The following is a 25,594-nucleotide window of genomic DNA, read 5'->3' as shown; positions in this document are numbered from 1 at the left end:
TTATTGGCGTATAGTTGATTTACAATTTTGTGTTAGTTTCAGGTGTATAACAAAATGATTCAGTTATACATATACATATATTCATTCTTTTTCAGATTCTTTTCCCTTATAGGTTATCACAGAATACTGAGTATAGTTCCCTGTGCTATACAGTAGGTCCTTGTTGGTTATCTATTTTATATATAGTAGTGTGTATATGTTAATCTCATCCTCCTAATTTATCCCCCCACCTTTGGTAACCATAGATTTGTTTTCTATGTCTGTGGGTCCATTTCTGTTTTGTAAATAAGTTCATTTGTATCTTTTTTTATTTTTCAGATTCCACATATAAGTGATATCATATGATATTTGTCTTTCTCTGGCTGACTTACTTCACTTAGTATGATCATCTCTAGGTCCATCCATGGAGATGAGATCGTGAAATGGTCAGCCCATGTGCCCAGTAAAAATTCTAATACTACAGAAGAAGGTAGAGTGGGTATTGGAGGCCATTAGCAGTCTTTACCACAATGGTGCTAGTCAGTCTTTAAAACGAAACAGTGAAGTAGGCATTATTATGCCTATTATACTGGCGAATATATTGAGGTCGAGCTGGGATTGGAACCCTGACTCATGTTTGACTCACCATGTTCTACTCCCTCCCCAATGAAATTGTTCCTTTGTGAGTTTTGCTGCTTCTCTTTTGTTTCCTTCTCACTCGGTAGTGCAATGTTAGCATGGATGTCTACACTCTCTGGGCTGTGAGCCTTCCTCCAAATGCTTATTCTCTGGCATAATAATCATGTCCCAGAGGGAGAAGATAGTGGACTTGCAAAGGCTGGGTGCTGTGGGGCCACATGTGTGAGCTGTTACTTCAGTATTTGCAACAGATGTCGGAAAGCAAGTCTATAAACTGCAACCTCTTCATGAAAGAGCAGTGTAGCCAGCCGACCCAAGAGAAGGAGGCCAAGGCCAAGAGAAGAAAAAGCCACTTGACTCTCAGGGTCTGGACCTGGATCAACATCAGCCTATTCCATAGGAAGGAGAAGCTGGTAGAGTCCATGAAGGGGACATGATCAGAAGCCCAGTATTATGTCCACATGGACAAACTCTTTTGACATTTTTCTGAGACCTGTCTTGGCATTGGGTGTGGCTGGTGCACGTGCATGGGGAGTGAGCTGGAACACAGGTACAAGAGCACCTTCTGTGATATCATCAGGTTGTACTGGACTCTCAGCAGACCCTGCCAGCAAAGGAGCACCTTGCAGTGTATGACTTGGGGTCCAAACGATAGTTTCCAAGATGCTCAACTGAAGATGCCAAATCTACCTCATCAGCATGCAAGCAAATCCTATCAGGCTATGCACATTGATTCTGGCTCTTTAGGACTACTTGACTAAGTTTGTCCTCCTATATCCTCTCACCACCAAGTGGGTCCAGGAGGGCACCCTGTTGGACATCTTCACTGTGCTCAGGGAACCCAGAGTCTTGCAGACTAGTATTGATGATATTTCTTCATCCAGATTGACAAGGGCTCACACAGATGTGGCCAAGCTGAAGATGGCCCATGAATATGACAGGGCTCCGTGGCTTGTAGATGCACCACTCTGATCTCTGCCTCTCTCGTTACATGGCATTCTCACTGTGTCTGGGTCTCTTATCTTCTTATAAAGACATTAGTCATATTGCATTAAGGGCCCAGCCTTTGCCAGTATGACCTCCTCTTAACTAATTACATTTGTAACAACCCTCGTTCCAAATAAGGTCATATTCGGGCTTCTCTGGTGGCGCAGTGGTTGAGAGTCCACCTGCCGATGCAGGGGACACGGGTTCGTGCCCTGGTCCGGGAAGATCCCACATGCCGCGGAGCGGCTGGGCCCGTGAGCCATGGCCGCTGAGCCTGCGCGTCCGGAGCCTGTGCTCCGCAACGGGAGAGGCCACAACAGTGAGAGACCCGTGTTCCACACAAAAAACAAAAACAAATAAGGTCATATTCTGAAACTCTGGGAAGGACATGAATTTGGGGGGAACACCATTCAACCCAATGCACTGTTGACTGCTTAGATGCTACACAGCAGTAGCCCCAGGGTCTGTAGTTTGTTCAGATGATGAAAAACTCGACTTACCACAAGGTTATCTGCCACAGCCCCCATGAAGCCATGTTTGTCTGCAAAGCCAAGCTTGGCCTGGCAACTCCAAGTCACCCCAGGAAGTTATGCTCACACTTAGGACTGGGTAGGATTTGAAGAGGGAACAGAGACAACTGAAGAATAGCATCCATGTGCAGCAAGAAGACAACAGAGAGATGAGACCTGGGAGTGAATTCAATGTTGTCCTTTCACATGTAGCTTTCATTAGAATGTTTCTGGCCTGAAAGTACCAGAAAACTCAACTCTCAATGGCACACTCAATAAGGTGATTTGTTACTTAACCTTCAGTACTTTCTAGATAGGTGACAGGATTGGTTAGTTTAATGACTCAGCATTGCTATTAAGGAACAAGTTTCTTCAACTTTCTTCTTCCATTTCCAGGATGTCCTCTTCAGCTAACTGTCCTCACAGTCCCACAATTCCAGCAATGTCACACAGATATGATGATGTCCAGTAATAGACAAGGGAATGTTTCTCTGCAATGTCTTTTTATAAAAGTGTGATGACAGTCTATCCCCAAAGTTGCTGAGTAGACTTCCCACCCTGTCTCCTTGGTCAGACTTTTATCCCATGCCTATGACCAAACCTGTAATGGCAAGGGAAGTGGGCCCACCAAGCCTAGCTCAGAGCAATCATGACTACCAGAGCTGGAACTGGAGCTGGAACTGGGGCTGGGGCTGGGACCTGCCTCCTCTAAAGCAAGTGAGCACCTGAACAAGATGAGGGTCCATTAGCTGGGATAAAGGGGAGGAATGGCTGTTGGGTAGACAACCCCCCAGGTCTACCACATATTGCTACCTCCTACTTCTTATCGGTTTCCTGGCAGAACTTCCCTGCTGCAGTGCTGTGGCTCTGCAAATGGGGTGCCTGACATAGTGATTCCCTCAGCCCTAGGGGCAGCTGGGAGGGTCTTGAATGGCCAGAGTATCCATGCTGATTGCTTTTGCCGTAGCAGTCCCTTCTGTTGACCACAGCGTGCAGTGCTATTTATAACATTTTCCTATGATTTTTAAGAGGGGGAGAAGGTTGGGAGCTCTGGCCTTGTGTTCTATAGTAACATTCCCCTATTAGAGTGTGAGTGCTTTTAAATTATTTGCTCCCTCCAATTTATTTTTTATTTTTTAAATTAATTAATTAATGATTTTCCAATTTATTTTTTAAACTGGAATGCACTTGAAAATCTGTGCTCTATCTAGCAAATCTGGGGTGTGGAGAGAGAACTGGAGTGGGGTAAGGGTGGGAGCTGGTACTGTAGTCCCAGAGTGAAAGTGGGGTATATGTTTGTACGGGTGGTGGTAGTAGTAAGCGGTCTTATTCCAGATTACTTTGAAGGTATTGCTGACAGATTTGGTTGTGGGATGAGGATGAGTCAAAAGATGAGTTAAGAATGACTGCGGGGGAATTCCCTGGAGGTCCAGGTCCAGTGGTTAGGGCTCCGTGCTGCAGGCAGCATGTTTGATCCCTGGTGGGGGGAAATAAGATCCCTCATGCCGTGTGGTGCGGGAGAGTGGGGGTGGAGAATGAAAAAGAATGACTTCAGAAAGAGAGTTGCCACTTTGAGTTGGGGAAGAATGCTTTTGGGGAAATATTCAGTGTTAGAGTTGCCCCTTAGGCGCCCAGGTGGAGATGTTGAGTAGGCAGTTGGATGTATGTGTCTGGAATTCAATGGAGAGGCTAGAGAAGTGAGTCTGGGAGGCATCTAGAGTTGGCATCTGAAGTCACAAGACCGGAAGGGAGCACAAATGTAGTGAGAATGGCCAGAGAAAAAGCGAGGGCTCGGTCTGAGTCCTGGGGCGACCTGGGAGTAAAGGGAGAAAAGGAGAAACCAGGAAAGGAGAAGAGAAGTAGGTAGGAAGCAACACAAGGGAGTGGTTTGCTGGACACCAGTTTAGAAAGTGTGTCAAGGAGGGAGTGATCCGTTGTGTCAAATGCTGCAGACAGGCTGAGTAAGATGAGGGCTGAGAGGTGACGGTGGGGATTAGCAAAACGGAGGTCACTGGTAGTGTTGACAAGGGCAGTTCCAGAGGAGAGGTGCAGAGTGAAAGCCTGACTGAACAGGCGGAAAGGAATCGGAAACAGTAGGCAAACCTCTCTAGAAGTTTTGCTGTAAAGTGAGGCAGAAACGGGAGGGTAGCTGGATGCTAAGTGGTCACTTTTTTTAATAGGAGAAATTAAAATATGTTGGTAAAGCGATGAGAATAATACAGAGGAAAGGGTGATGGAGAAAACGGGGAGAATTGCCCGGGGAATATCATAGAGAAAATGAGTGAGGACAGGACTCATTGCTCAATTGTAGGAATCGGTGTCAGTAGGCAGTTTACCCATAGTCTCAGGAGGGAGGCATGTAGGTGGGTAAATGAAGTGATGTGAAATTATGAGTTTACTGAGCCCCATGATTTTCCTCGTAAAATAGGAAGCAACGTCATTAGCCAAGAGTAAGGATGGAGAAGGAAGTGATGGAGGTTTGCTGAGAGGAGAAATATGACTTGATTCTTTAGCATGATAGGCTGGGCCAGCTGAGGGGAATTTGAAACCACGATGAGAAGAATGTGGAGAGAGCTACTTTTTCCCTTGCGATGTTCGTTCCTCTAGGCGCTCGGTAGTCTGCGTCCGTTTCCTTGGAGACCAAGACAGGCAAGAAAGCGGCAGGTCTCGCTGGGAAGGTTGAGTGGCCGTGGTTACCGCGCGACCCACGCTGAGACAAGGAAGTTGGAGAAGCCGAACAAATAAGCATCACAAAAGACCAGGGCCCCAAGGCCTCCGGACTCTTCTTCCATTGCCCCCTAATGGCGCGCGTCTTTCCCGAGTACGTAAAAGGCGTATGGAGGGGCTGTGGACCGCGCATGCCTGCGCCCAACCTATCTCTAATGGGTCCTCGCCGGGTGTTGTCCCAAGGTCTTTTGACCCCGCCCTCTCCCCCGCCCTATCTCCCGAGCCCCGCCTCTCCTTCGAGCGCACCACCTCCTGCTTGGCTTGTGTCCCCTAGTGGGTGAGGTTTCGGCTTCGAGACCCCATGCCAGTTTCACGTTTGCTGCTTGCATCCCGTGGGTTGGGAATGATGGGAGTTCTTTCCCGCCCCAACACTTTCCAGACTCAACCACGCTGGGATTTGCTCCACAGACCCCCAGTTCCAGGTTCTGGTGAGTCTGGAGGGCTAGGGAAGGTATGTGGGTGGGGCTTGCTGACCCTGGGCTTGCAGTCAGCTTGCTCTCAACGCCCACGGCCGTGACTGTCCTGGGCAATAGAATCCAGAAACCTGAATTCCAGGCCTGGCTCTGTGATGCATTTGCTGTGGGACCCGGGGCGTGGCTCTGAAGCTCAGTTTTCTCACCACCTATCAGGATGTAAGGGTGTATTATGCTGCTCTCTTATTTATCTCTGATTGCTTTCCTGTTGGGTCTTTTCCATGCCTTCTGTTTCTCACAGTTCTTAGCACCTCCCAGCCGATGTGCTTAGTAAATTATGGCTGGCTGCTGAAAAAGTGATAGCTAACACTTATGGAACACTTACCACATGCTTTACAAATATCATCTTTTGGAATTTTTGTACCAACCTGTGGAGGTAGCTTTTATAATTAGATCCAGTTTACAGATGAGAAAATTGAGGCTCAGAGAGGTAAATCCACTTGATCAAGGTTACAGATATCTGTAAGGGGGTAAGCTGGGATTTGAGCCCATGAGTTGTGTGATTGATTTGTGTTATGTCTGGTAGGATTATGTTCCATGGCAGCGGTCCAAGCAGAAAGCCAAGCCATCTACTCTGCCTCCAATCCCACGAACTGTCAACACTAAGAAAAGCAAAATGAAGACCTGGACTACCGTCCAGCCAGGTGGGCAGAGGCACTTGGGTGCTATTGGAGTTGGGGACAGGATGGAGTGGATGCTCTTGGCCCTTGGTGACAACATTTATATCAGGGTAGGCTAACTGCTATAACAAACAATCCCCAGATTTCAAGTATTAATACAGAAACATATTTCTCATTTATGTCAAAGTACACTTGTGGATCTAGCGGGGAGGGAGTAATCTTTTTCATGTGATCGTTCAGGGATCTAGGCTCCTTCACCCTGTGGCAATGACATTTTTTAAGGCCTTGAAGTCCTCTGCTGGGTACTTTTGCATCCAGCAGAGAGAGAAGAGAGAGAGCAAGAGTATGGATGATCCTGTGGGTATTTCTTTTTCAGGGCATAGACTTGAAGTGACACATATCACTTCTACTCATATTCCAGTGTCCATAACTCAGTCACATGCCTACCCTTAACCACAAGGGAAGATGGGAAATATAGTCCAGCTATGTGTCCAGGAGGAAAAGAAAACAGGGTTTGGTGAACTTGGGATAATCTCTGCCACACCACTGTCATGCCTTCCAGGGGAGTTCTGAGGCCTTGGCTCAGGCAGACTTGGGTTCAGACCTTGGCTCTGCCATCTGCTCTCTTGGGAAAGTGAGAGAGATGAATGAGTTTTTGTTTTCTCATTTGTAAAATGAGGACACTAATCCTTACCTGATAGGATTGTTGTGAGAATTAAATGAGATCTGTGTAAAGCATTGTTATTCAGACCCAACACTCCTTTTAACGACAAATATTACAAATATTTTGTAATATTCCTTTAGTATCCTGAAATAAACTTCATAGATAATATAACCTACCTACATATATAATTTTTAAATATTAATTTAATACCCTAACTGTAAAGGAAATGGAAAGTTATTTATAGTTAAATAAAGTATATTTCAGTATGTAACTGCTCAGGATGGAGTCCACTAGAAGACATTAGAAAGTCATCAGAAGCTTACTCATAGATGTGGAGTCATGGTGAACATAACAGTTGCAAATGCAGAGTGACACACTGTGGGAAATCAGGGACTCAAAATACCAAGAGGGATTTTTCATTGCAACTGTGATTTCCAAAGTGGTGCCCATCTCTTGGTAAAGTTCTAAACAAAAAAAGCACAATCTTCCCTTGATTGTAGCTGCTTTCTTGGAAAATTCAGCATTATAGTAAAACCCTGAAAAATATTCTTTGTGGCTATATGTAAAACAGAGTCAGGTTCTGGGGTCAGATTGTTATAAATAGGGGTTTTACCTATGTCATATCTAGTAGGACTTAGGAGAGTTATGCAGGACAGGAGAATTCTATGTTCTATGGGGTTGTCCTGTTCTGGGGGATATCTCGTGTCCATGGCCCCCACCTATAGATGCCAGTTGGGCCCCCAATGAGAACCCACAGATCCCCGCCTGCCAATATATCTAAAACACCCCTGTTGAGAGTCATTGATATAAAGTGATGAGCACAAGCCCTGGTGGTAGTTTTTGTTTTTTGTTTTTTGCCGTACGTGGGCCTCTCACTGTTGTGGCCTCTCCCATTGCAGAGCACAGGCTCCGGACGCGCAGCCTCAGCGACCATGGCTCACGGGCCCAGCCGCTCCGTGGCATGTGGGACCTTCCCAGAACGGGGCACGAACCCGTGTCCCCTGCATCGGCAGGCGGACTCTCAACCACTGCGCCACCAGGGAAGCCCAAGGCCTGGTGGTAGTGACAGAATTTTTGTCTTTGGTCCTAGACCCTATTCAAACAGCATCTACAAGGAAACTCTTGCCCTTTTCTTTCACTGGGGAAGCGGTGAGGTATGTAACAGACACACCCACAAACAGAACAAGAGCAGTTACCATATCCCAAGCACTTACTATGTGCTAGATACTGTTCTCAACACTTTACACCTATCACTTCATTTAATCTTCCCAACAACCCCATGAGGTGAGTGCTGTTGTTATCACCTCCTCTTACAGATGAGGAAGCTGAGGCACAGACAGGTGTAACTCCCAAGGCCACAGGTAGGAGGGGCACATCCAGGTTGTGATATTTGGCAGTTTGGCTCCAGGACTCAACAGTCAACCAGTGGAGAAATGAAGTAAAAAATAAATGTAAAACAGTAAAACTTTTAGAAAAAAACATAGGAGAGAAAAATCTTTGGGACTGATAGCCAAGTGAAGAGTTCTTTGACTTTACACAAATAGCTGGATCCATAAAAGAAAAATGAAATAAATTGACAAGTTGGACTTCATCAAAATTTAAGACTTTTGTTCTTTTAAAGACTCTGTTAAGAGTATGAAAAGACAAGCTACAGACTTGGAGAAAATGGTTGCAAACCACATACCTGACAAAGGACTGCTTTGTAGACTATATTGGGAACCATCAACACTCACTAGAAAAACAATTCAGTTAGAAAATGGGCAAAAGACATGAAGAGGCATTTCACCCAAAGAGGAAATACACATGGTAAATAAGCACATGAAAAGATGTTCAACATCATTATCCGTTAGGGCTATGCAAATTAAACCACAGTGAGGTGTCACTGCACACCTATCAGAATGGGTAAAATGAAAAATAGTAACACCAAATGTTGACAACGAGGAGAAACTGGGTCATGCATACATTGCTTGTGGGTATGTGAAATGGAGCCGCCATTCTGGAAAAGAATATGGCAGTTTCCTATGAAACTAAACGCACATTTGCACTCTTGGGCATTTGTCCCAGAGACGTGAAACTTATGGTCACACAAAAACCAGTGCAAGAGCATATCCAAAAGGATAAAATACCTTAGGTAGGAATAAACCTACCTAAGGAGACAAAAGACCCATATGCAGAAAACTATAAGACACTGATGAAAGAAATTAAAGATGATACAAACAGATGGAGGGATATACCATGTTCTTGGATGGAAGAATCAACATTGTGAAAATGACTATACTACCCAAGGCAATCTACAGGTTCAATGCAATCCCTATCAAACTACGAATGGCATTTTTCACAGAACTAGAACAAAAAATTTCACAATTTGTATGGAAACACAAAAGACCCCGAATAGTAAAGCAATCTTAAGAAATAAAAATGGAGTTGGAGGAATCAGGCTCTTTGACTTCAGACTATACTACAAAGCTACAGTAATCAAGACAGTATGGTACTGGCACAAAAACAGAAATATAGATCAATGGAACAGGATAGAAAGCCCAGAGATAAACCCACGCACATATGGTCACCTTATCTTTGATAAAGGAGGCAAGAATATACAATGGAGAAAAGACAGCCTCTTCAATAAGTGGTGCTGGGAAAACTGGACAGCTACATGTAAAAGAATGAAATTAGAACACTCCCTAACACCATACACAAAAATAAACTCAAAATGGATTAAAGACCTAAATGTAAGGCCAGACACTATCAAACTCTTAGAGGAAAACATAGGCAGAACACTCTATGACATAAATCACAGCAAGATCCTTTTTGACCCACCTCCTAGAGAAATGGAAATAAAAACAAAAATAAACAAATGGGACCTAATGAAACTTAAAAGCTTTTGCACAGCAAAGGAAACCATAAACAAGATGAAAAGACAACCCTCAGAATGGGAGAAAATATTTGCAAATGAAGCAACTGACAAAGGATTAATCTCCAAAATTTACAAGCAGCTTATGCAGCTCAATATCAAAAAAACAAACAACCCAATCCAAAAATGGGCAGAAGACCTAAACAGACATTTCTCCAAAGAAGATATACAGACTGCCAACAAACACATGAAAGAATGCTCAACATCACTAATCATTAGAGAAATGCAAATCAAAACTACAATGAGGAATCACCTCACACCAGTCGGAATGGCCATCGTCAAAAAATCTACAAACAATAAATGCTGGAGAAGGTGTGGAGAAAAGGGAACCCTCTTGCACTGTTGCGGGAAATGTAAATTGATAGAGCCACTATGGAGAACAGTATGGAGGTTCCTTAAAAAACTAAAAATAGAACTACCATACGACCCAGCAATCCTACTACTGGGCATATACCCTGAGAAAACCATAATTCAAAAAGAGTCATGTTCCACAATGTTCATTGCAGCTCTATTTACAATAGCCAGGACATGGAAGCAACCTAAGTATCCATCGACAGATGAATGGATAAAGAAGATGTGGTGCATATATACAATGGAATAATACTCAGCCATAAAAAGAAACGAAATTGAGTTATTTGTAGTGAGGTGGATGGACCTAGAGTCTGTCATACAGAGTGAAGTAAGACAGAAAGAGAAAAACAAATACCGTATGCTAACACATATATATGGAATCTATAAAAAAATAAAGGTTCTGAAAAACCTAGGGGCAGGACAGGAATAAAGATGCAGATGTCGAAAATGGACTTGACACTGGGAGGGGGAAGGGTAAGCTGGGACAAACAGAGAGTGGCATGGACATATGTACACTACCAAATGTAAAATACATAGCTAATGGGAAGCAGCCACATAGCACAGGGAGAGCAGCTTGGTGCTTCGTGACCACCTAGAAGGGTGGGATAGGGAGGGTGGGAGGGAGACGCAAGAGGGAGGAGATATGGGGATATATGCATATGTATAGCTGATTCACTTTGTTATACAGCAGAAACTAACACACCACTGTAAAGCAATTATACTCCAATAAAGATGTTCAAAAAAAAAAAGACGATGTGGTGTGTATACACACACAGACACAGACACACACACACACAGGAATACTACACAGCCATAAAAAAGAATGAAATAATGCCATTTGCAGCAACATGGGTGGACCTAGAGTTTACCATACTAAGTGAAGTGAATCAGAAAGACAAATATCGTATGATATCATTTATATGTGGAACCTAAAATATGATACAAATGAACTTATTTACAAAACAGAAGACTCACAGACATAGAAAACAAACTTATGGTTACCAAAGGGGAAAGGTGGGTGTAGAGATAAATTAGAAGTTTGGGATTAGCAGATACAAACTACTATATATAAACAACAAGGTCCTACTGTATACCATAGGGAACTATATTCTATATCTTGTAATAAACTATAATGGAAAAGAATATGAAAAGTGTATATATATATATAAAACTGAAACACTTTGCTGTACACCAGAAACTAAGACAACTTGTAAATCAACTGTACTTAAATTTAAAAAAGTGAAAAAAAACAAAAGTGCATGAAAGTTCCAGAGTAGCCTTATTCATAATATCCCCAAACTGGAAACAATCCAGATGTCCTTTAATGAGTGAGTAGTTAAGCAAACTATGGTGGGCTTCCCTGGTGGCGCAGTGGTAGAGAGTCCGCCTGCCGACGCAGGGGACACGCGTTTGTGCCCCGTTCTGGGAAGGTCCCACATGCCGCGGAGCGGCTGGGCCCGTGAGCCGTGGCCGCTGGGCCTGGGCGTCACGGAGCCTGTGCTTCGCAACGGGAGAGGCCGCAGCGGTGAGAGGCCCGCGTACGGCAAAAAAAACCCCAAAACAAACAACAACAACAACAAAAAACAAACTATGGTACATCCATTCCATAGCATGTAGTACTGTTCAGCAAGAAGAAGGAAAGAACTTTTGATACATTCACTAACTTGGATGAATCTCCAGAGAATTATGCTGAGTGAGAAAAGCCAATCTCAGAAGTGACATACTGTATGATTCCATTTGTATAACCATCTGGGAATGACAGAATTCGTAGAAATGGAGAACAGATTAGTGATTGACATAGGTAGGGGGAGCATGGAAGGGGAGGGAAGTGGGTGTGGCAATAAAAGGCAGCATAAGAGATCCTTGTGGTTGTGGAAATGTTCTGTCTTTCAATGTTCTGGTTGTGATATTGTACTTAGTTTTGCAAGGTGTTACGGTCGGGAAAAATTGGGTTAAGGGAACATAGGGTTTCTCTGCATTATTTCTTAAGTAAATGTAATCTGAATTTATTTAAAAATAAAAAGTTTAATTACAAAAATTATAAATCAGGGCTACCAGCATTAATGAAAAGAAATATTCCTTATTAAAGCGATAAATCTTGCTAAGTATTTAAGTTCAGCTTACAAATGTTATAATTTTTAAAAACCCTTGTGAAGGGGGTTTTGGAAGTTGGTTAATTAAATTCTCCTAAATCGTTTAAGCCACCTTTAAAATTTAAGATATTCACTTTCATTTTCAAAAAGTTCACTTGTTCTGATTAACAAAACCATTGGGTATTTAATGTAATTCTTGTATATCTAATAAATAAACTTCTAAATATGGATAATCTTATGTTCATTTAAAAGTTGTAATTTATACACATTTAATAAGAGTGTATTAAACCTTTCAACTTAAAACAAATCTAAATCAAAATCTCACACATTTTAAATTAGAACCACAAAATGAATCTATTAATCACTCCATCTCTCAAACAATACAATTAAATACCAGATACATACAGATAATTCATAACTTTAACACAAAATGACTCTAATTTTACTTTGTCACTTCAACACTTAATACTAAATTAAGGATATTGATCCATAAAAGAAATAATATTTTTCAAAAATGAACTGGGTTGCACCTCCAACAGAGATGTTGGCGGGGGCTGACAAGGCAGCAGCAGCGTTTGTGATGATCTGTGTGATTTGCCTCCTAACTGCGCAGGATGCGTGGAGAGGAAGCAGGGATTCTCAGAACATGCCCTCCGAATGCCTTCTTCTGATCTGAGTTATTTTCGTGTACTTCTCATCTGGCAGGACCACAGCTTTTACAGGTATTCCGGAGACAGCTGGTTAGCATTTTGCACGGCTCCTGTGCCTTTGTATGATGCTGTGGTCCTGATCCCAATTCTTAGGTCATTGGTAATAACAGTGACAGCTAGTAATTTATATTTAGCACCGAATATGGGTTAGGCACTATTCCAAATACGTTATAGTAACTTCTTATTTAATTTCACTACAACTCTGTGAGGTAGGCATGATGATTATTTCTGTTTTACAGATGGGAAAGCTGAGGGACGGAGAGGTCATGTGACCTGCCCAAGGTCATATAGCTAGTAGAAGGCAGAATCCAGATTCAAACCCAGGCTGTCTGGTTCATTAGTTGTTGCTATTAACCCCTACCCCTTCTGAGCTTGCCACCGGCCAGCTTGGTGGGAGAGGTTGGGGATGTCTGGCCATCTCCTGCTGCTACCCCTCTTCTCCCCTCTGTTCAACCCCACAGTCACTGTGGTATGTGGAAGTCTCCTGGGCTTCTCTGTCCTTTATAACAAGGCTCAGAGTGGGGCCTGGGAGCTAACTGATGGATGTGAGCTTCATTCCTCAGTCTCACTGTCGTACATTATAAGGACATGAGTGGATGGCATTGGGGTCTCTCATGGCTGGTGCATTCCCTGGGACCTGACCCCAGACCTGCCTCTACCCTCACACTCTCTCTGTCCTTTCCTATACCCTAGGGTTGCAATCCAAGCCCACCTTGTGGATGACAAGCCAGCCGAGGAATCCACTAGAACTGCGCAGAGGAAAGTTGGACTCGGGGAAGACACAGACCAAAATCCGACTAATGAGAGTATGACGAGCATCTTTCCGCAGGCACCAGGGCCCAGGGCAGGGGGCGGGGGATGGTGATAGCAAACACGCACTGAGCACTTCATGGGTGCCTGACTTGACCCCTCATCCTCACAGCAACCCAGTGGGCACGCTTATCATCATCCCTCTTCTACAGATGGGGAAACCGAGGTGCAGGGAGATGACACAGACCACGCAGCTAGAAAATGCAGTACCAGGGGTCAAAGCCAGTTAGGCAAACAGCAGTTTGCCTTTGTTTTTGTATTTTTTGGCCACGCTGCAAGGCATGTGGGATCTTAGTTCCCTGACCAGGGATCGAACCTGCGCGCCCTGCATTGGGAGCACGGAGTCTTAACCACTGGACCACTAGGGAAGTCCCTTGCCTTTGTGTTTAAGACTCAGGAAAATGATCAGAATCACTTTTTTTTTTTTTTTTAACGTTAATGACTGCAATGCATTAAAACATGAAATATATGAACATCTATGAAAGAACAAATAAAACCAACTCGCTGTTCACCTTTGGAGGATCCCAGGGAAACAAATCACTAATTTTTTTTTTTTTGACTTAAAACAATAGAAATTTATTGTCTCACAGTTCTGGAGGCCAGAAGTCCAAGATCAATGTGTTGGCAGGACTATGCTCCCTCTGAGCAGAATCATTTTTTATTTTACTGCATTAGGAACACAATTTAGTGGCTTGTTCATTTTAAAATTTCCAGTAAATTAGCCTTTCACGGAATACAGTGCATCTTAAAGCAAGGCTTAGGAGCTTACTATTAAAAATTTTCACATCAACTAATAGAACTTTTGATAATTGATTTTCTTACCATCCATTGTTTTTTTATGGCTTCTGAACATTGTTTCAAAGTGTTTGAAATGACTAGAAGAAGAGGGGGCTTTTGTGTCCATAGGAGAAAGTAAAATACCAAATACTATAAATACTACAAAATACTATAAATACTACAAAATACTATAAATACTACAAAATACTATAAATACTACAAAATACTATAAATGCTACAAAATACTATAGAAGAATTCTTAACTTCTTCAGGAAAGTTTTTAATGTGATGAGTCAATGAACAATGACTATTATATAAAGAAATAGGGAAAAATGTATTTGCCTTGAAACCTTTTTTTCCTTTAACCTTCAATTTTGCAAAAATGGTTTAGAGGCAGCCCTGCATTCGTAAAGTAGGAACTCATATTTCTGATGTTATTTATTTATTTATTTTGTGGTACGCAGGCCTCTCGCTGCTGTGGCCTCTCCCGTTGTGGAGCACAGGCTCTGGACGCGCAGGCTCAGCGGCCATGGCTCACGGGCGCAGCTGCTCCGTGGCATGTGGGATCTTCCCGGACCGGGGCACGAACCTGTGTCCCCTGCATTGGCAGGCGGACTCTCAACCACTGCGCCACCAGGGAAGCCCTCTGATGTTATTTTTATCCTGACTTTAGAAGGGTTTATGTGTTTTTGTTTGAAACATGAGCTTGGACAATTGGCTCTAAAAGTTGTGCTCCTAACCAGTTCCTAATACTGTCTCTTGTAATCATTCATTTGTTTAGTCAACAAATATTTGAGCACCTACTATGCGCCAGACCCTGTTCTAGGTGTGGGGATTCACCAGTGATGTGGCCTCTGACCTTAGGGAGCTCACATTCTACTCGGGGAGACAGACAATAAGTAAGACAGATAAAAATGTAATATGTTTAGTGAGGGTAAGAGCTATGAAGAAGTGTAAAATAAGGTTAGGGGCTAAAGAGGCACAGAGGATGGAGTGGCCATGACTGTTTTAGGAGGGTGGTCAGGGAAGGCTGCTAAGGTGGTGACATCTGAGGGGGAATGTTCCAGGCCAAGAAACTGGAAGTGCAAAGGCCCTGAGGTCGGTGTGAGGTCAGTGATGGGCCAGGTGATGAGGAAGAAAGATGGTGGGCTGTGGGGGGAAGGACATAGCTTGTATACAGCCCTGTAGTCCATGATTAGGCTTTGTGTTTGCATAGAGTAAGGCAGGAAGACCCTGGAGGATCCTGAGTAGAGTGGGGAAATGATCTGACTTAGATTTTCACAGGAGTCCTTGGGCTGCTGCTGCTGTGTGCAGAACGGGCTGTGGGGACAAGGGGGAAACAGAGGAGGGGAGCAGAAATGACTCAGTTGGTTTGTTCTTGGATATGAAGTAGGATCCTGACTCTGCCCCTCAGCCTTAGGACAGTCACTTATTCGATCAACAACTCCTGAGAGAATGCCTACGATATGCCAGGCACCAAGCCGGGTGTTGGGGACACAGCCGTGAACACGGCCCTTAGAATTTGTGCTATGATGGAGCTTATACTTTAGTGGGGAGACACATAATAAATGAATTAAAGCCCCCAAAGAATAGTACTCATCAGTTTATTCAACCCATGCTTATGGAGCTCCAGGCACTGTCCTGTGTGCTGGAGATACATACAGCTGTGACAAAACAACCAAAGCCCCTGCCCTCCTGGCTGTAAAATTCTAGTTGAGTAGACAGACATGAAACAAGATAATAAGAAAAACATGTTATGTTTGGTAGTGATGAGTCCTAGGAGAAAAATAAATTGGGAAAAGGGGAGACATAATTACAAACTGTAATTATGTAATTACAAATTGGGTAAGCCTCAGGATGGCACAAAGCAGGGTTTCAACCCTAGAGCTGGTGGTCAGGGAAGATCCATTTCTAGAGCAGAGGTCATTAATTCTACACTTTATCAGAATCACCTGGGAGTGGGGCTCAGCGGGCCCGAGACTCAGAGACTGGCATTTTCACAAGATGCTTCTGGTCCCTGTGGGCCATATTTGGAGATGTTTTGGTCTGGAGATGTGAAGGCAAGATGGTGGAGTGGCTAGGAGCCCAGACTTCAAGGACAACGGCTCTGCGATGTGTGACCTTGGGTAAGGTACTGCATCTCTCTGACCCTCAAGTTCTGCTTCTCTAAAGTGGGGATAATAATAGTCCCAAGTGGGCTTCCCTGGTGGCGCAGTGGTTGAGAGTCCGCCTGCCGATGCAGGGGACATGGGTTCGTGCCCCGGTCTGGGAAGATCCCACGTGCCGCGGAGCGGCTGGGCCCGTGAGCCATGGCCGCTGAGCCTGCGCGTCCGGAGCCTGTGCTCCGCAACGGGAGAGGCCGCAGCAGTGAGAGGCCCGCGTGCCGCAAAAAAAAAACCAAAACCAAAAACAAAAATAATAGTCCCAAGTGAGGTGGTGCATGGGAAGTGCTTAGCATACTTTAGAATTCACAATAAGTACCCTATGCATTTGCACTATTACTCATTATTGTGTGAGGATTATGGCAGCTGAGGGCTAGGAAGAGGTGGTTTCTAGCAAAGGACAGAGAAATGAAGAACAGAAGGAATAAAGAAGAGAGCACATAGCCTGGCGGAGGTGGAGAGGGTGAGGACTCGTCACTGAGTGTGTGAGGCGCGCCACTAAGCGGCTTGATTGTGAATATTACCTCATCTGTTTTTTATAGCAGCAGCTCTCTGAAGCCGGTATTAGTTTCCTAACATACGGAATGAGTGTAGCAGGGTTCTGGGAGGCTAACTAACGTGCCCAGGTTCCCTTAGGTGGGAAGTGGCAGAGCTGGCATTTGAACCAAGGTGTGTCGAGGCCTAACATCCAAGTCTTGATCACTGTGAGGTTCAGCCCGCCTTGCAGCCTTAGGCCCACTCAGTTCCTCATCTTAGCGTAGTGGAAAGGGGAGTCAGGAGGCTGCCTTTCGAGTTCTGGTGCCACTACTGCAACTTTGGGGCAGTCACATAACCTGCCTGAACATCCACCTGTCAATAAAATAGAGCTGGGGAACATAGGGCTGTTGGAGGGTAAGCTGATACCCTGAGCCGCCTGCTGAGTGAGGCGCCCTCAGCAATTGTTCTTGTTGTTATTATTATTGTAGGTTATGTGTACCTGCTTGGGGGCCCTTAGGCAAGTCCCTCAATCCCTTAGAGGCTCATTCTTTTCCCAGGGGTTGTTGTGTGAAACAATCCTCACTCAGCTCAGCTGCCTGATGAGAAATGGTAGCGATTATCATCCACTCTGCCTCTCCTGCTTCTTCTGCAGACAAGGCCCGTCTCCTCGGCTATCTTCTTTCCTACTTGGGCGTTTTCTATCATTGCTAGTACTATATAGTTCATCGATACTAAGAAGCCATTGATAATAAGGTGTACCTTTATCTTAATTACCCACTAATAAAATATTTGTCAATTAGACTGTAACGCGCCACCAACTGTAAGATATATCCCCACCTCAGAGTGTAAAATTATGGGAAAATGGGTGTTTCAGAAAGGATGAAATAATTCAAGGTGCTCTGACCCGCAGACAATGGGGAACCGCCGCCCAGCTCGGGTGGCATTTACCAGTCGAGGCCACAAGGGGGCGGATTGCGGCGGGAGGGAAGTGGTCCCTAGGCTCCCGGAGGTTCCGGCCAGCTCCGCGCATCACGGAACACTGCCCCCCTTCCCTGTTCCTCCGCTTGCAGACGATGCTCAGGAACCGGCGAACCGCGCACCAGGAGCTCTGCAACCACGAGGACTTCCTCACCAAGCTCTGTGGGCAACTGATCAAGACCATGCAGGACACGGACGACAGCTCGGCCCTGAAAGTGCGGGTGATGCTGCAGCAGGAGGACGTCTTCACGGTGAGCCCCCACCGAGGCCCCGCACCCCTGCCTCTGCCCTGCGTTGCGGTCCAGCCCGCGACGCCGCCCTCCTGAGCGCTTGGGCGCCCTCTCCTGCTTTCTCCCGGCCTCTCCCGGCCCGTTGCGCAAGCTGCTTCCTCCATGGGGAGGATACATCTCTTACACACTCCGCCCCCAATCCCGCCCCCCCGCCCGCCCACCTACCTGGGCTTTGGAATCAGACTGGGGGTGGCGGGGGTTGGGGACTCATCCCCATCAGCACTTATTAGCCGGAAGACTTTGAGTTAACCTCTGAGCCCTGTAAAACTGGGGCACAACAGCACCCACCCCGAAGAGGAGTTGTGCCTGGCACGCAGTATGTGTGGGGTTGGGTTTGGAGGCTCCTCTGAGGAAGTGCTGAGTCCTCTGACAGTCCGCGCTTTGGCCGCACCAGTGGAGGCTTAGGGTGAGCTGACCCCCCCTCCCCGCCCCCACTCCCACAGACCATCGCTGACATCTACTCAAACAAGATGAAGCTGCACCAGATGAAGTGTGAGCTTCGGGAATGGGAGGAGAAGGAGGAATCCAAGATACACAGTAAGAATCCCTGGGGCTGCCTCCCTGACCCTCGCCTGGCCCTCTGTGGAGGCCAGCTGCTGGGCATTCCCCTCGCACCTCCCTTTCGGAAACCATCAGGCCCATCGCCTCCCTTCTGAGGCCCATGCGACTGCTAAGATGCACAGCTGACAGCTTACTTATCAAGCACTTAGTGCTTGCGGGCCCTACGTGCTTTGTTTTTATGGGCTCACTCTCCGTCCTTCCGACTACCTGTAAGGCAGGGAAGTTTTTCTTTTCTCCCATTTTACAGATGAGGCAACTGAGGGTAAGGGAAGTGAAGGAGGCTGTTGAAGGTTATACAGCTAGGAGCCAGCATCCAATCCCAGCCTCCCTCTTTCTTGCCAGGGTCCCTCTGGGAGTCAGTGGCTGGAACAGGTCACTGGCCACAGACCTGCTGAGCCTGTGGTTTCTTTCCCCTGGGCAGACTAGAAGCCTTCTGAGGGGAGGGGCGGTGTGTCAGGCAGCCTCAGACGCTGGGGATCCCCTCCATGGAGGGTGGCAGGATAGACTGTCTTAATCCTGCCCTGGTCATGTCTTGGGAGCCAGTGTTGCCCCATTTCACTGGGCTCATTGCCTGGGGAGCGTGTGTATGAGGAGACTGAGGTCCAGAGAGGGAAGGTCTTGGTGAGGGTCATGCAGTGTCGGTGGCAGAGCCGGGGCTTGCCTAGGGATCTTGCACTGGGATAGTTTCTTTCCTACCCAGTACTGCCTCTTCTCCTGTGAAGGTAAAGAGCTCTCTAGGGGCTTAACTGTCCACCACCTCCCAGCCTTGTGTGAACTTGCTTCAGCCCAGACCCCAGTTCATTGGTCAAGGAGCGCTTTGCCTCTTGGGTCTCCCCAGAGGGGTTCTTGAGGGAGGATCCTGCCTTCTGTCCTTCCTGATCTCTTCAGACCTGGAGCAGCAGGTGGAGCAGCTGGATGCCAAGATCGAGAAGGTCCACAAGAAAGTGAGCTTCGTGAGCACTTACATGGACCGTGAGTATCCCATCAAGTCGGTCCAGGTTGCCAACCTTGTGCGCCAGCTGCAGCAGGTGAAGGACAGCCAGCAGGTAGGTGAGCCCATGGCCTTGCCTCGCCAGACCATGTGGGAGGCAGGGCTGGTGGCCAACACCCTCCTGCTGACCCCCAGGATGAGCTGGATGACCTCAGTGAGATGTGCAGAATGGTCCTGGCATCTATGTCCAACCAGATTCAGAATAAGAAAAAGAACCTACTGAGGTCTCTGGTGGTGGTGAGTAGCCAGCCACTGTGGCAGGTTTCCAGGTCCTGCCCCCAGCCCTGCTTTTTTCCCTGTCCTCTGCCTCCAGACCCCCCCGACACCCACCATGCTACCCAGTGCATGGTAGCCCCTGGGACCAGACTTGGGGGCCAGACCTCTCCTTCCTCTGCAGAAAATCCAGCATGCTCATCAGGAAGCGCTCCTACAGAAGACTTGGAATAGCCGGCTCATACTGAAATACATGGACAAGTTCCGAGAAGTGAGTGGGCAGCAAAGGTGGTCGTCACCCCTGTGCTAGAGCAGGAGGGTGGGTGGTCCCCAGGACCTGTGGGAGTCAGGCTTGTCCTGATGTGGCACTCATGAGGTCTCTGACTCTGGTGTTAGCCTTCCTCCTTGGCAGTGCCATTAATGCCACTTGTCATCATTCATCTGAGAAGGGGATTCGTGCTGGCCTAGGGTATGCCTCATTAACCAACACCACCAGCCATGACCCATCAGCAACATCGCCAAGCATCACCACAGGACCATCACTTTAATTTCACTACCCAGCCCTGGTCTTCACCTCTTTAATTCTTGTCATTGACCATCACTCATGACCAGTGTTAATGAAATCCACCATCACCACCCTCTCGCGGCAATTTTCGTTATCTTGCACCTTCATCAGTTATCCGAGTGAATGGCCTTCATCATCTCCACCAGCCCCTGTTAATTCTCACTGTCAAGCGCTGCCACCCATTTGCAACCTGTCTCCATTCTCCACGATCCCCTCACCCTTAACCGGAACCATCAAACATCGTCGGTAACTTGTGAGCCAGCCCTGCCCTGCACAGCGAGGACCCCCGTCTGGAGTCCAGGCGTCCCAGTGACAAAAGTGACAAAGCCCAGAGACCATTTCTGTAGACGGATGAGGAATAATCCTTGTTCATTTTGCCCTGTTCTCCCTTTGGTTGGGGAATGTTTCGTTTCTCACTTGCCCCTGCTCTCCTCAGTTTATAGACCATTTTGAGGAGGAAATACCCATATTAAGGGCTGAGATGGAACAGCTCCAGTTTCAGATCTGGGAAACCCGAGAGACTGTATTTGCGGACATTCTGCTTCGGAGACCCAAGTATGTGATCCTTGTGTAGCTACCGCTTAAACTAGCCACGCTCTGGCTCTCTGTTCTCGGGGAAGGCAGCCTGGTGGAGGAGGCAGGAGGCTGGGTTTTTGCCTTGGCTCTGCCCCTGACTGTGTAGCAGATGTGACCTTTCCCATCTTTGGGCCTTAGTGTCCCATCTCTGCCCAGCAGTCTGAGCTAGGTAATCTCTCTGGACCCTTCCAATTCCACATTCCACGTTTCAACCAAGTGGGTACGCCCCTAAGCTCCTGGGGTATTCAGGAAGACAGTGTTGAGTGGGGTGGTCGGCTCCAGAGACGAATGGCCTGGAAGGCACACTGCAGGGAGAGAAGGGTGTTCTCTCCGTGGGGCAGAATTCTGGGCCCCAAAGGAAGGACTTCCCTCCTTCCAAAACCAGTTCTCTGCCTGCCCTCCCTTGGGTCAGGCCCTCTGGGTCTGAGGGTGAGGATCCCACCAGGCCACGCCTCTCTAGGTGGGGCAGATCTTACCACCTGCAAATTATTTTTCTTCTTAGCGTCTGTGTCTATCTCCTTCTCTTCCTCTCCCTTTCCTTCCTCCTCCTCTACCTCCTATTCTTCATTCTCCTCTTATTTTCCTTAAAAAGTCAAATTTATGATGTGCCTATGGAGTGCCAGGCACTGTGAGTGCAAGCAACCCTTGGCTCTGCCACCATGGAGCCAGGGAGGGGACCAGACAGTAATCGAGAACGAGCCACCGACAGATGTCCCGTGGCAACTGACCCCAGAGCTGCTGAAGCAGAGGTATAGGTGTGGCGCTGGCAGAGCGTAGCCCGGACAGAGAGGAGTCCGGAGGGTCAAGAGAGGTTTCCCTGAGAATGTGACAGTTTAAACCAAGGTCTGAAGGATGATGCGTAAAAGTTCACTGGGCAAAAGGGGCTGAAGGGGGAACTGAAGGAAGAACATTTCCAGGTGGTGGTGCTGGCGTCTTGGGAGTGTGGTGAGTAGGCACCGTCGTCCTTATCTGAGCTCTGAACACATTGAAATAAGACCGAAAGGGGCAAGGCAGACATGGGCCAGACTCTCACTTTTATTCTGATAAAGCTGATTTCAGAGAATGTATCAACAGCTTCTGTCTCCAGATATGTTGGCTTCTGAATACTGAACCCAGAATTAGGCAAATCGAGCTCCTTGGTCAGCTGTGCTGGAGCAGAGGAGTGTGTGGTTCTTGCAGAGGCTGCTCGTTGCTGAGAGGGGACAGCAGGGCCACCCATGCCCCACCCCGTTCTCCAGACTCACTGCTCAGGTCGTTGTACCCCTTTCCAGGGGCAGAGTGAGTAAAGAGAGGCCAGGAGCAGTATGCCTGCTGGTGCCCTCCCACGGGCAGGCAGGCACCAGGAATGGGAAGACGCTTTCTCCTCCTAGGATGCGGGACTGGCGCATCCCTAGGCAGAGCTGCTCCAGCCAGAATGTGCACGGGAATCACCTAGAGATCTCGTTACAATGCAGACGCTGAACCGGTAGGTCTGGAGTGGGGCTAAGGAGTCAGCATTTCTGAGAAGCTCCTGGGTGAGGCTGACGCTGCCAGTCCCTGGATCACAAGCCGAGCAGTGAGGCTGTGGAGCATGTGTGGTAGGAGGGAACTTGACGTTTACCAGGGGCTGAATGAGGCTGGAATGCAGAGTGGTGGGGAGAGTAACGGGGAGGAAGCAGGACAGCTCAGCCCCTAGGAACCTCCACGCAGGGCCCGGAGGGAAGAGCTTGATACTTGACCCTGAAAGCAAAGAAATTGTAAGCTGAGTGGTGACATCAGATTTGCATTCCAAGAAGAGTCACTTTGAAAAGAGGGTGGAGAAGATATTGGAGAGGGGCCCGAGGAGGTGCTGGGAGTCTGGTTGGGTGTGACGGCAGTCGTGTGTGTGTGTGTGTGTGTGTGTGTGTGTGTGTGTGTGTGTGTGTGTGTGTGTGTGTGTGTGTGTGTAGCGGGGGGTCGGGAGTGGCTTGGCCAGGGTGGGTGGCAGAACAGAGAGGAGAGATGGATGGAGTGGAGAACAATTGGAGAAGGTAAACCCATAGGCCTTGGTGATATTTGGATGTGGGAAGTCAAGGACAGGGAGGTGTCAAGAATGACCCCTGGGTTTCTGGCTTTTGTAACAGGGTGGGTAGTGGTGCCAGATCCAGAGACGGGGAAGGCTGGGGCCGGGGGTCGGTGAAGGATGCTTACGCAGGTCAGTCAGCAGTTGACTGGGACACTGAGTTTAATTTACAGAGACCTCAGCGTGGAGCTGTCAGGTAGGCAGTTTGGGGTACGAGTGTAGATATCAGAAGACAGATATTGACTGGAGATGGAAATTTGGCCATTGCCAGTACAGAGATGCATTTTCTTTTTTTACTATTATTTTGAACAATTTCAAATATACAGAAAAGTCGAGAGAGTATTATAATGAATACCCAGTTACCCATCTAGATTTAGAAATAGTTATATTTTTGCCATATTGGCTTCATCTTCATTTCTTCCTTTTTCTTTCTTCTGAAATGTTGTAAATTGCAGACATCCTGACATTTCACGTCTAAATCCTTCAGCGTGCGTCAGTATGTACCATGAGAGTGGGTGAGAGAATTGGGAGGGAGAATGTAATCCTGGAGCCTTGTAAATGTTCGTGCTGGTCACTGAGATGGGAAAATAGTGCAGATGGGAACCCACCGCTCTTGCTACTTTTATGGAAAGAATAATGCCTGTTATTCACTGAGCACTTATTACATGCTGGCACGGTCTCATTTAATCTTCCCATCAGTGACTGAAGGTGGACCCTCCCCACTTGACAGATGAGGAAACGAGGCTCACCTGGGGTCTGTCACATAGTGAGTGCTTGTTTCATAGGTGCCCAGTGAAGTCCAGGGGGGCTCAGAGGGGAGAGGCAGTGTGCTCAAGGTGACACAGAGTTAGGCTTGCAAACCAGTCATCCTGACTCCAGAGAGAGCGCTCGTCCTGAGGGGCCCCAGCACTTCAGAGCTGAGCTCTTGTTTCCTCTTGGCCTCAGAGCTCTGTGGGGCAACATGAGTCCTGCCAAACCAGTTCCTTTTCCATTTTGACGTGTGTGTGTGTGTGTGTGTGTGTGTGTGCGCGCGCGCGCGCGTGCGTGCATGCGTGTGTGTGTATGTTTGCTGTAAGGTCACAGGTTATGTTCCTCTGAGGCCGTGCTCCCCTACCTGCAGCTCTGGCACCCCTGCTTGGTGTCTCACACCCCTCTTTGCTGTTTCCTACCAGGTGCACCCCTAACGTGGACATCATCCTCAACATCCCTGTGGAAGAGCTGCTGCCCTTCTAGATGGCGGGGCCATGGGCCACCCCTCCCTCCCTGGTCTCTTCCCCACACCCAGAGCCTTGAGTTCTCTCCTTCCAAGCCCACGTCCCCATGCAGACCCTGGTCTGCAGTTCCTTCCTTCCTCATACTCCCTCCCTCCGTCCTTTCCTTCCTTGCTGCTGCTTTTTTCTTTCCGCTTCCTGTGTCCCCCCTCCCTCCATTCTTTTGGTTGGTGCTGCTACTTGAGCCAGGTAGGAATTCCTAGTCAAGTCTTTTTTACCAATAAAGCTGGCTTTGCCCTTTGCCAGTGCCTGGGGCTTCCTGAGAAGCCTAGGTAGGAGTGGATTTTGTCTTAAGATTAGGGGTGGGCAACTGTGCTGCCTGCATCTGGGGCTCCAAACTTCTTGAGAAGTGCTGGAGCGCCGCCCCCTGCCTGAGTCTCCATGGTTCTGTGGCTCCGGGCCACCCCCTCCCTGGTGCAGTGCGACTCCAGTTTCCCACCTGATTTGTGCCCAGACCTGTTGAGGCCAGTTCCGGGGTGGAGGGGGCATTCCTTGAGCTTGATACACCTGGGAACTTGCTGGACCCTCACTGCTGCTGCCCATCTCTTTTCCGGTCCAGCCGTCTGTCTGTCCACCACTTCTCCCCCAACGGTGTATGGACGTGAACACCAACTCATCCTCAGGTGCCTAGTCAGGCGCTGTTCCCTGCCACATACTCTTTCACGATGGACTTAAGAGGGAAGCTGCCTGGACCCCCCTCAAGCAAGGGCTTTTGCTCCGGTTACCGGGAGGGCCACTGGCAGGTGGCCTCCAGCTGCCAGTGTCTTCGGGCTTTGCCTTGGCTGCAGAGAGCCGGGCCTCTTGCCACCTTCCATGATGCTTAATGTGCCAACACCAAAGGCTGTTCTGGCTCCAGGGCTGCTTGGTGGGTTGGCTGAAACTGCTCCTGGACCTGCGCTGCAGCTTGACTCCTCCCTCTGCCCAGCCCTGTGTACCTCTCTCTCCTCCCTCCTTCAGCCGGTCCCAAGGACACTCAGTAGTCAATGTCCTGTACCCATGCGGTGTCTCAGAATTGGCCTCCCTGGGGACCCAGACTGTTCCCACTCCCAAGAGCCTCTGGCCGCTCACAGATCCACTCTGTGTGTTGGGAGACTTTCGGTTACAGGTAACAGAACATCCAAGTCAAATTGGCCCAAACAATAAAGGGCTCAGGTACATAAATATTCCAGGTGAGGCGAGGCTTTAATCAGAAATCAAGCGACGGCACCAAGGACCTAGT

The 25,594-nt window shown here is 47.5% G+C and overlaps 1 protein-coding gene across 1 annotated transcript; it reads left to right on the top strand.

Annotated features, from left to right (window-relative positions):
* Window positions 1–4,915: 4,915 nt before the first annotated feature.
* On the top strand, window positions 4,916–24,337 carry CUNH20orf96 (chromosome unknown C20orf96 homolog). The gene is made up of 11 exons (XM_007446879.1): window positions 4,916–4,935; window positions 5,221–5,269; window positions 5,841–5,958; window positions 13,357–13,469; window positions 17,960–18,118; window positions 18,601–18,694; window positions 19,607–19,764; window positions 19,845–19,946; window positions 20,107–20,193; window positions 20,924–21,042; window positions 24,277–24,337. Exons 1-11 carry the CDS (start codon window positions 4,916–4,918, stop codon window positions 24,335–24,337), a joined length of 1,080 nt encoding a protein of 359 aa, XP_007446941.1.
* Window positions 24,338–25,594: the final 1,257 nt, after the last annotated feature.

This window comes from Lipotes vexillifer, unplaced genomic scaffold (assembly GCF_000442215.2).
Source record: "Lipotes vexillifer unplaced genomic scaffold, Lipotes_vexillifer_v1.1 scaffold75, whole genome shotgun sequence".
In the NCBI taxonomy this organism is placed as follows: Eukaryota; Metazoa; Chordata; class Mammalia; order Artiodactyla; family Lipotidae; genus Lipotes; species Lipotes vexillifer.
The sequence above is the reverse complement of the archived record's forward strand: the minus strand, read 5'-3'. Positions and strand labels throughout refer to the sequence as shown.